This window comes from Silene latifolia, chromosome 1 (assembly GCF_048544455.1).
Source record: "Silene latifolia isolate original U9 population chromosome 1, ASM4854445v1, whole genome shotgun sequence".
Lineage (NCBI taxonomy): Eukaryota > Viridiplantae > Streptophyta > Magnoliopsida > Caryophyllales > Caryophyllaceae > Silene > Silene latifolia.
The window spans coordinates 177,329,501-177,341,525 of NC_133526.1; the positions used below are offsets into that span (position 1 = coordinate 177,329,501).

A 12,025-nucleotide genomic window follows, 5' to 3' on the forward strand; every position below is an offset into this window, starting at 1 on the left:
ACCAAATTATCCTTATAACCATTTGATATTTACACAAAATGCCATTACATACCCCACCTACCAACCCACAATTAAACACCCAATTACATACCCCACCTGTTTATTCCCTCTTTACCCTTACTTTTTCCACTTTTTCTTAAATACTCCATTTTTCCCTATGTTACCTTTGGTGTGGTACGGAGGGAGTATAAAATAAACAAAAATTTAAGCCCAATATTTAAAAATAACCAAAGTTATCTATTATTGAGACCCAATTTGTACTGGAAGGTGATTCACCTATTCATTTTAAAATAGTCCTATCTTATGGGTCGGAATTAGTATATGGATTAACTAAAACTAAACTTAAAAAGTCCTTAATTTCTAGAATCATCATGACCCTTCTCAATTCCCCCACTCTCTTAACATTTCAGCAAAACAGAACACTCTAGAACACACCATCCCCCATAAAAGCCCCCATTTTCACCAGTTTTCCGCACTCTTCTACGTACTCCAACAACCACCACCAACAACAAACAAGCACAAGAGCAGTAACAACATTCTCTCTCAAGAACCCTAAAAATGGAGGATTTCGACATGGCGGCGGCGCAAGAGGAGATGATGATGAACGGTGGCGAAGGTATGGACATGGACGACATTGACGGAGTTGATTCGCCATTGTTGAAAGTCGGCGAAGAGAAGGAAATCGGTTATCAAGGTTTGAAGAAGAAACTTCTAAAGGAAGGTGAAGGTTGGGATACTCCTGACATTGGCGACGAAGTTGAAGGTTTCAATACTCTTCCTCGTACTTTTATTTTTGTTATTATCGTCTATCGCTATTTGTTTCATTTCCATACGTTTGATTAAAATACGAGTTTCTCGTATGAAGTACTCCTCCTATTTGTTTATTGTTTAGCGGAATGATGAAGTGGTGCGTTATGAATTTCTTACGATTGATTGAAAGACTTGTCGCATTTTTGAACAAACATATGGAAATTAAATGAATCGAATCAGAGAAGTATTCGTTTATTGTTTAGCGAAATGTTGAATTTGTCATACGCATAGTTCATTACACGGTGCAATTGATATATGGATTAATTAATTGAGCTAAATGATGAATTTGTTAGTGCATTTTGAAGTTATTGTGATTTATTTTGTTATAATTCTTTGAATCGGTTCAACGCTCATGATCATACGAAAGCTCTTCTTGTAAGGAATTTGATCGTGTAATTTTTATAATTTTTGACAATGTATTTTTATTAATATACAAATTGAAGTGAAAGTCTAATTGCAAAAAAACGAAAAGGTCATATATACAACCGAAAACGGAGGAAGTGATGTGAACAAATTGATGAATTTGTTATAATTCACTGGATAGTGCATTATGAATTTATTGTGATTTTTTGTTCATTTTTAGAATAATTGTTTGAGCGAAATGATGATTTTGTTAGCATAATGTTTTGACAGTGCATTATACGGGGACATTGTTGGATGGAACAAAGTTCGATTCGAGTCGTGATAGAGATTCTCCTTTTAAGTTCAATCTCGGCGAAGGTTAGTATTTTTTGTTGCTTAAGTGATGATTGACGCAAATGTTTTGTTTGATCTTATGTGTGTGTAACTGTGTATGTGTGTTGTGCATATTGATTCTCAATCTAGTTTAGAGAACGTGAAGCTAATAACTACTCTTGAACAAATATTTACACGTTTGGAATTTTGGATAATAGGTTGCAGGTTCGAATCTTAGTTTTGATTGTGTTAGTAGAGAACTTCTATCATCTAGCCGATGACGTAAAAATGCTGAGTCAATTTTGCAATGCTGTCCAGGCTGCATCTCCATATTTGGTCTGCTATGATTGTATATTTGTATCACATGTGGCGGATGTGATGTTTTTTGTGCGCTGAGAGTTGAGATTCGAGTGTTTCATATTAACTAAATTAGTATGTGAAAATATAAAATAGTACGAAGTACTCCCTCTGTCCCGGTCATTTGTTGTCCTTTTCCTTTTTGGGGTGTCTCAGTCATTTGTTGTCCTTTCTATTTTAAGAATGAACTTGATGAGTAATTTGATCATTCTCATTCGATTTGTTCCACTTGTCATTTAGTTATTGGTCTTTTTCTCATTCCTTGGTCTTTGTGCCAAAACGAAAGGACAACAATTGACCGGGACGGAGGGAGTATATGATATTAGCATGCTCTCAGAGGAGAGCTGTGTTTGCACATAAAAATATTCTCAGAGGAAATGATGACATCGCGTATCCGTGTTGGACACTGGACACTCGGACACTTCATTTTAGACCAAAAACATCTATTTTTTTATAAAATAGAGGAATCCGACACTCCAACACGTACTGTGTCGGATACTTCTCCACGAGTCCGAGCAACATAGCTAAACAGAATATGTATAATTCTGAATAACAGAGCGAGTAATAAGTGTCCATGAATATTGTTTTGCGTTTGGTGGTGGCTATGCAATAGTTAAGAGCTACCCCGTACTATTTTACTCATGGCTACCCGCAGTGTGAAGGCTTGTCGTTAAATATATCGACTGTTCCTAGTAGTTTGATTGTGTAAAAGAGCGTTTTGAAATGGAAGAGGTTGATTTTTTATACTGTGTTTGGGGAGATAGGTCAAGTAATCAAAGGATGGGATCTTGGTATCAAGACGATGAAGAAGGGTGAAAACGCTGTTTTCACCATTCCCGCAGAGCTGGCCTATGGGGAAGCTGGTTCGCCCCCTACCATTCCACCAAATGCTACTCTGCAATTTGATGTCGAGCTTCTCTCTTGGGTTAGCGTGAAGGACATATGTAAGGATGGTGGGATTTTCAAGAAGATTCTTACTGAAGGACAAAAGTGGGAGAATCCTAAAGATGCAGATGAAGTGTTTGGTAGGCACCTGTGCTATTCAGTCTTAAATGGTTGAGCGTTTCCTGTATGAAATGGGACTGATACAGCTACTTGTGTTTATTGCAGTGAAGTACGAAGCTCATCTTGAAGACGGAACATTAGTTGGAAAGTCTGATGGTGTGGAGTTCACCGTGAGTGACGGTAGGTCTATCTAATAGATTACACTAGGCCACTTGTTACTTGTTCAATCCATTGAAGGGGTTTGGTTCACACCCATCTTCAGAATCCCTAAAAGTGCTCGGGATAAAACTCAAAACTCATTAATCAACTCCCTCTTCTTTCCAACAAACCTGTGTGACATTTGCAGGGCATGGAATAATTACTCATAGTTTAGCATTTGCCGGTTTTGATGTTCATTTTTGGTGGGTGCAGGTCACTTTTGCCCTGCGTTATCAAAAGCTGTGAAGACTATGAAGAAGGGAGAAAAGGTTTTACTAACAGTGAAGCCACAATGTAAGCTTCGTTGAAATATGTAGAATATTTCCATGGAGTTTATAATAATGTCTCTCTATACTTAACTGGAATTTTCTGTTGCAGATGGGTTCGGGCCACAGGGGAAACCTGCCTCTGCTGATGGAGCTGCTGTTCCCCCAAACGCAACCCTTTTGATCACTCTTGAGCTGGTATCTTGGAAGATTGTATCCAACTTAACTGATGATAAGAAGGTTGTTAAGAAGATACTAAAGGAAGGAGAAGGATATGACCGCCCTAACGAGGGAGCTGTTGTCAAATGTGAGTGTCGTAGTGCCATAGTGCCATAGTTCTTGGTTCTCTGTTGAATGCACCTGTTTGTGCATTTCCTTACATCACGTGTATGTGTTCTGGCAGTAAAATTGATCGGAAAGCTTCAAGATGGAACAGTTTTTGTTAACAAAGGTCATAGTGATGGCGATGAGCCTTTTGAATTCAAGACAGACGAAGGTATAGTATACTTGTTTTCCTGCTTTCCTTTCGTCCGATGAAAATTGGATATTGTGCATCTAATAATTATTTCCTGTGCAGAACAAGTCATTGATGGGCTTGATAGAGCTGTGGTGACTATGAAGAAGGGCGAGGTTGCGCTCTTGACAATCGCTCCCGAATATGGTTTTGGCTCATTAGAGTCAAAGCAGGAGTTGGCTGTGGTTCCTCCCAACTCTACGCTGACTTACGAAGTTGAATTAGTGTCATTTGAGAAAGTATGATATCTTCGTCTTTTTTAGTACCACTTCCATTCCATTTACATCGTGCATTTGGTTTTGAAGTTGAGTGGTAGTAACTTTGACAAATAAATTTTCTGAATTTGTCATGCTTTAAACAGTTTCAGTAGTATTGTTTCGGAAAAGTTTTAAATCTTATATATGGAAATGATGTCGGTTAAATTTGATATCGGTCAATCTCTTCAATCAATGAAGACAATAAAATTTGGTCTAGTCATTTGGTAATAGACTGATTTGGAGGTATTGCGTGATTTCAGGATAAGGAATCGTGGGATATGAGTACCCCTGAGAAAATAGAAGCAGCAGGCAAGAAAAAGGAGGAAGGAAATGCATTATTTAAGGCCGGCAAATACGTAAGAGCTTCAAAGAGATATGAAAAGGTAGAAGGCCTTTTTTTTAACGTGCTCAAGATTCAGTGTAATTTTGCTTTTGTTCATGTAATAATGCATCATCAAATTATTGTCCTTTCCAATATGCAGGCGGCAAAATACATTGAGCACGATACTTCCTTTAGTGATGAAGAGAAGAAGCAATCCAAGCTATTAAAGATATCTTGCAATTTGAACAATGCAGCTTGTAAGCTGAAGCTTAAAGAGTACAAGCAAGTAGAGAAGCTTTGCACCAAGGTAAGTATTGTGTCGCATCTCTGTCGAAAATATGTTGGTAAGGGTTTGTTAGGCAGCAGCTTCCTATCCAATGAGCAACACTGAGTTTCCTATCAACTTGTGTAGGTACTGGAAATGGACAGTAGGAATGTGAAAGCACTCTACAGAAGAGCACAGGCCTACATTCACTTGGCAGACATCGAGTTGGCAGAGCTCGACATTAAGAAGGCTTTGGAGATTGATCCTGAAAACAGGTACATTTGAACTTCTGGAGAACTTTGCTATAACTTCACTTGGAACCAGGAAAATAGCAGTATGAGTAGTTATTAAGATAGATACACAAGGTGATGAAGTATTAGATCTTTGTGTAGGTGGTACTACCTCTGTTTCCACTTTCAGTCACTTATTTTAGACCTGTACAGGCTTTCCACAACTCGTACGAGAGGAAAACATGAGTGAAACGCAGGGAAGTGGTTTTCATCTTGTACAATGAGAATTAAGGATGGGTGAGGGTACTTTGACCACACTATATGCAAACAAAAAGTTCACTACGGAATAGTAAGTGGGTTAAATAAGTGAAATACCTAAAATGGTAAAGTTGAGTGTAAGAGTGGGTTAAATATGTCAAATAGAGGGCTAATTTGTTACATAATATCAGTGATGCCTTATGCTTTCTTAAATGGAGTTTGATTTCTCCTTCGTGATTGATAATGTGATCGCATCTTACCTGAGTACAACTAATTCTACCCTACAATGTGGGAAGGGTGCCTGGCCTAATGAGTTATTAAAACACTCCTCGACTCCAGTAAAAGACCTTACAATGAAACCTGAGCATTATAGTGTCAACTTTCTTCCCCTAGACATTCCCAACGGGTATAGCTTGAACTTGAAGTTGGGGGTGTTACCTAACGTAGACGATAGGTAGCCCAAAAGTAACAGTTGTTCTGATTTATATGATGATGCAGGGAGGTGAAGCTTGAATACAAGACACTGAAGGAGAAAATGAAGGAATACAACAAGAAGGATGCTCAACTTTACAGCAAAATGTTCTCCAAGATACTGTAGTTTGTTCATGGTACCTGTCGAGAAGTGTCTCCAAGAATTTCTAATACTACTTTATCCTGTACTAAGTCGATACCAAGTCCCCTAAATTCTCTAGGCAAAGGAATTTCTAATACAACTTTTTCATGTTCCATTAGTAGTTTTTTTTTTTTTTTTTTTTTTTTTTTTTTTTTTTTTTGACAGCAACAAACAGCATAGCTTACAAAAAGAGCTTCTTGAGCAAGATTATGAGCTCCTATTCACCCCTCTAGGACAGAATTAAGAGAGCAACAATGAAAATGAGACGCAATAGACTTTAAATCTTGGATAATGCACTTAATAGATGCATTCGCCTTCTCCGCTCCAGCGACCTGCATAACCAAGATAAGACAATCCGTAACAAGTTAACATGAAGGTACCCTTCGTCCAAGGCCCATTTGAGTGCCATGATAGCTGCATGTCCTTCGGCATGCAGGGCAGAAGAGGCAAACGAGTGAGCGTGAGCAGTATTCCTTAAGGTTCCATTACCATCAAACAAGCACCACCCAATGCCAGAACTTCTATCAGCCATCCAGGCAGCATCACACTTGACAGTGCAAACATTTCCGCACCCAGTTCCACCAACAATCCAATAGGGGAAGGAGTTTCTAATTCTCCTAGCAAAACCAAAGACAGGGGAGGAATGCAACAAAGGTGTTCTAAGGAGGCCATCATCCTTACTGCACACAACCTCATTCATACACTGAATGTCACCAATAATAGAATTTAGAGCACTCAAAGGCCAAGGGCGACGGTTTTTGAAGACCATCTCATTCCTACAACACCAAATTCTCCAAAGGGTAGCAAAAAGAGGAAAGAGGAGGGAGTTAGGATTTGGGCCATTTATGAAATAAGTAACCCAGTTAATGACCCAAACCCTAGCATCAATGTCCACCCCTCCCGTGATTCTAAGTCCTAAAGGACAACCAAACCAAAGAGCCTTTGCAAAACTACAATCTCTGAAGAGGTCAGAAATAGATTCCACACAAGGAGAAGATTCATCACAAAGAGAACAGGAGGAGCGCCAATCCATTTTTCGTTTGAGGAATTCAGAGCCCACCGGAAGGGCATTAGCCATAAATTTCCATAGAAACACCTTTAGTTTGTTAGAAATAGGCAACTTCCAGAGTTTAGATTTGCAAAAGGCCACGATTGGTGCAGACATTCTAAAGCGATCAGCATTCGAGGTAGGTCCATTAGATAAGGCCATAGCGGCAACATAGTATCCCAACTTGACCGTGAAACCACCATGTTTAGAAAATTTCCAGTAGAGGGAGTCATCCGAGGGTTCACGTGGGATATAAGTTGCGAGGATTTTCTTTGTAACTCCCTCACCCGGATCGAAACCAAGAGAAGAGAGATCCCATCTTCTATGATTATCATAAAGATCACCAACCATTAGCGTGGAATCAGTGGGAGCATCAATAAAATCCCCACAAAGATCATGAAGACTATATCCCTCAATCCATTTGCTCTTCCAAGCATTAAGACGAGAAGAAGATCCAATAGTCCAAGCAATATTGTTATAAATAAGATCAGAGCCCCAGACAAGGCTTTTTAGAGCCCATGACGAAGCATGGGGAGCCTTCCAACGGTTCTGGAATAAAATATCATCTTGAACACCAAGCTTGAGACCAATAACTTTACTAATAAGGCTTCCCGGAACACAGAAGATTCTCCAAGCAGACTTGGCCAGAAGAGCTTGGTTAAAACACCCGATATTGCGAAGTCCAAGACCCCCTTCTCCCACAGGCCTACTAAGGAATTCTTTACTACACCAATGAATGGACTTATTTGTTCTAGTTCCACTCCACCAAAAATGCACCATCAAGGACTGAAGCTTAGATGTTACACTTACCGGTATGCGAAATACCGATAGAGAGAAAAGAGATAGTGAAGAGAGAACAGAACGAATGAGAGTCAATTTACCAGCCGAAGATAGAAGAATGTTGTTCCAGGAGGAAAGCCTTCGCTTAGTCTTGTCAACAAGAAATTTAAATAACTCCCTCTTAGAAGACCCGATACTCGTTGATAAGCCAAGATAGTTGCCAAGATCATACTTGGGAGCAAATTTAAACTCAGTCAAACACTTCTTGACCGTCATAAGTGAGCAATTTGGACTGAAAAGTAAAGAGGACTTATCTTTATTAAAGCATTGCCCAGAGGCAACACAGTACTCATCGATAATGTTCATAAGAAAGTCCAAATCCCCATAGTCACCTCGAATAAAGAAGAGAGAATCATCTGCAAACAATAAATGGGATATTTCCGGCCCGTTCTTTCAAATTTTGATACCCTTAATGAGATTGCCATCCTGAGCGTAGAGAATCATTTGAGATAGGACTTCCGTGCAAAGCGCGAATATATAAGGGGATAAAGGATCACCTTGCCTAATTCCACAACAAGGTTCAACTTTTTCCATAGGAGCACTATTTAACAAAATTTCATAAGAAACAGATTCAATAATACTCATAATAAGCTGAACCATAGATCCCGGCAAATTTAAATAAGAGAGCACCCCTCTTATAAAATTCCAGTTCAACCTATCATAGGCTTTACTCATATCCGCCTTTAAAGCCATCATTCCCTTCTTGCCATATTTCCTATGATTTATGGTATGAAGTATTTCTTGGGCAATGACAATATTATCTGCAATACTTCTATTAGGGACAAAAGCACTTTGAAATGAACTAACAAGATCATCCATAACTCCTTTTAATCTATTAGCAATACACTTAGTGACGACTTTCATAATAACATTGCAGAGGCTAATCGGCCGAAAGTCCCCAACTCTCTCCGGGCAATCATTTTTCGGTATAAGAACAATAAAGGTTTTATTGAAATCGTTAAGCACAGTACCTGAATTTAGGATATTGAGAGCTCATTTAATAACATCGTTCTTAACAATAGACCAATAATTTTGGTAAAAAGCCGCCGGAATACCGTCAGGGCCCGGTGATTTTAGAGGTCCCAATTGAAAAATAACCGCACGAACTTCATTTTTCGAATAATCACGACCCAACATGGCTCTCTCTTCCATGCCCACTTTACGCTTAAGATTATCAAATAAGTAACCGTACTTGTTTAAGTAATCTTCAAAACACTCGGGCTGAGAATCAGAATTAAAGATAGTGGAGAAGTGTTTATGAAACAAACCGCCAATCTCCTTCATATCAAAAGTCCATTCATTAGACTCCTTCTTAATACCCAATATAAGATTAGCACCAGATCGTCCTTTAACCCAATTGAAAAAATACTTTGTGCACGTGTCACCTTCACAATTCCATTTCAATTTAGTACGTTGACGCCAATAAGTGCCAGCAGCAAGCGAGAATTCCATAAGCTTTTTGTGACATGATTCGTAATTAACAGTATCACCACCCTTCTCAATATCCAGAAGATATGACTCAAGATCCTGATCAAAAGCACTCCACTTTAGTCCCCATTCATCTTTTTTGTTACAAGCCCAAACTCTGAAAGCGTTATTTATACGATGTAATTTTACCAAAAGGATATGAGAAGCATCACCCTTATCTTTTCTTTCCCAGTTTTATTTAACCAGACCACTGCATTCGGCATGATCAAAACACCAGGTCTCTAGCCTATAAACTTTCTTCTTAGTATTGAGAACCATATTTGTATCGAGGATTATAGGCGCGTGATCCGATATTCGAATAGGTAAGTGTTTGATAAAGGTATTTGGGAATAGAGAAAGGCAATCATGGGAAGCAAAGCCCTTATCAAGTCTTTCATATATTCGATGTGGACTCTCCCTATTGTTGCACCAAGTGAATCTAGGTCCCTTAAAGGGGATATCCATCAGACAATGTAAATTCTTCCAGTAAGGGAATAAGGTTGCTCCTCTGATCAACTTATCACTGCCACCTAACTTATCAGAAGAGAACTCAACTTGATTGAAATCACCTATAAGCAAGAATGGTTTATCAAGGGAGTTAAGATGACAGGTAAAGTTTTCCCAAACTCCACCCCTTTTTGTAAGATCGGGTTCACCATAAACACAACACAAATACCACATGCTACCCTTACACTGATTAACCAAGAGGATAATAAGATTGCAACTGATAAATACACATTCTAATTTACAGCTACTTTTCCAGCCAACCCAGAGCCCCCCTTTAAGCCTTTAGCATCACACCCAACAGACTGAAGGAAACCCATAGGTCGCAGAAGAATATCTACTGATTGTACATCACACTTAGTTTCACTAAGGAAGATGAAATCTAAACTATTATGAAAAGACCTACAAATTGCTCTAATTTTAGGAATAGCAGGGGCAAACGGATCCTTAAGACCCCTGCAATTCCAAGCCAAACCTTTCATGGAAAACAATGAGGTTGATACCACCGCATCCGGGCCACCCAACAGCATTGCCAGACACCAACTTCACCCTACCAAGCACATCTCATATGGGAACCCAAAACCCGTAACCTGACTCCATCAGAAACACCATCTCCGCACCATGCAACCCAACTAACAAGAACACACTAACACAAAAGAGCCACTACACCTAGATACACCATTCCGAAAAGATAGAGAAAGGACCCGACGACCACCATGATAACCAATATAGAAGCCAAAAACCATTGGCAGCCACACAACCCAAAAGTGTCAAGCCATCATGTCTCAACGACTCGAAAACACGACAGGCACAGAAACCTCAAAGACACACTAGGAATCAGCAGAAACCGGAGATGGAATTGAAGACCCTCCAACAAGCCGACAAGGTGGACCAAGACACCCGAAACACCACAAGACACCTCCCAGGACCACCGCCAACCAAAGCAAACAAACCAAACGACACAAGGAAAGGGAGCGACAGGTGGGGGGAATGGGGGGATCACCGTATCGGACCCAAAAGGCAGCCACTTAGGAGAGTAGCAACCTCAACAGATGAGTTAACCTCATCGACTCAAACAAACCAGGTCATAAACAAGACCAACAATCCAGGGGTGGGGGGAATACTCCTAGATTGAGAACAAAAACCGGCAGTGACAGGACAAGGTACTTGGAACGGTCAAATCACTCTTTAAACTTATTATAAAAAATAAACTTGTAACAAACCGTATGACCAAACCATCATAAAGTTACTACACCAACTTAGACTTGTCACTTATTATACTTTTAAGGGAAATCAAATCCATCTCCAATAACAACTCCTATCCTATTAAAACAAATCATAAGGACGACAAATGACATCACCAAAACCAAAACCCAACACCTCCCCTGATGCAAGCAAGGATTCCAAGGAAGAAAGCAACAACAGAACCACCAATGAGGGTTAAAGCTTCTATAAGATAGAGCAAAGCCGAAAAAGCCGCCATTAAAGAAGCATCCAGCTCAATCAACGGAGGCACACAGAAAGACGAAGAGCGAGACGCTTCAAACTCAAATAAACCACTCAGACTTGTCACGAGATGGAACCGAGAACAATCGCAGAAACCACAAGAGCGGTCCAACCCGTGACCCACAAAGAGACGGGTCAAACTATCAAAACGGGGAAGATGAATCATAGAAGTACCGGTAACAAGCAAAACAGAACGAGATACAAAACGTCACCGGCGATAGGCCAGGACGGACCCATTCCCGGCTACAAAGCAGCGGCGACGGAACGGCGGATGGAAGGAGCAGCGGGAAAACAAATTTGATAAAAGGGGGTTTTTGGGAAATGAGATGCGTCAAATCGCCGGAGATAGGCAAAGGGATAAACCCATCTCCGGCGATTGAGTAGGGGGAGAAGAAGGGGGGCAAGCGTGGATGGTGGAGGCGGCGGAGCAGCGAGATCTAGGGTAGGGTTTTAATTTTGTTTATTTTTAGAGAGAGGATATAAAAGGCTCAGAGAGAAAATAATCCTAGGAATGTTAGTGTCTATGGTTTTGTTGCACACTTTCTTGAATTGATTGTGACATGGAACATCGATTTTGATTTATGACCCGTGAATAGAGGGATTATCATTTATTTTCGGAAGCCTCACCTCTTAATCCTACTATGATTTGAACGACCTTAATGTAAAATTTCCTTGTTAGCTTGATGACAATTCATCTTTTTTCCTTTCTGTTTGTGAGTTTTTCCTTGTATTATTAGGAGGAAAGAGCTCATGTCGGGTGATTGCTACAACGAGTTAAGATTCAGGACTAGCTGGATGTCTCTGGTTTACTCTTGCTAGTTTAACGTTTTTTTTTTGACAGCCGTAAATAAATATTTCACAGTTTCATGGCTTGCTTTGCTAGACTATGC

At 39.8% G+C, this 12,025-nt stretch overlaps 1 protein-coding gene across 2 annotated transcripts; it reads left to right on the top strand.

The window, feature by feature from the left end:
• The first annotated feature begins 362 nt into the window (after positions 1 to 362).
• On the top strand, positions 363 to 11,752 carry LOC141612396 (70 kDa peptidyl-prolyl isomerase-like). Of its 2 annotated transcripts, none has more exons than XM_074431168.1 (13): positions 363 to 763; positions 1,444 to 1,530; positions 2,607 to 2,867; positions 2,953 to 3,027; positions 3,259 to 3,339; positions 3,424 to 3,618; positions 3,715 to 3,807; positions 3,889 to 4,064; positions 4,343 to 4,465; positions 4,565 to 4,711; positions 4,817 to 4,944; positions 5,656 to 5,888; positions 11,654 to 11,752. In XM_074431168.1, the coding sequence occupies exons 1-12, from the start codon at positions 559 to 561 to the stop codon at positions 5,753 to 5,755; spliced, it is 1,671 nt and encodes a 556-aa protein (XP_074287269.1). In that variant the 5' UTR covers positions 363 to 558; the 3' UTR covers positions 5,756 to 5,888; positions 11,654 to 11,752. The 2 variants fall into 2 exon arrangements, with proteins under 2 accessions (XP_074287269.1, XP_074287261.1); XM_074431160.1 differs by having other exon boundaries at positions 365 to 763; positions 11,645 to 11,752.
• Positions 11,753 to 12,025: the final 273 nt, after the last annotated feature.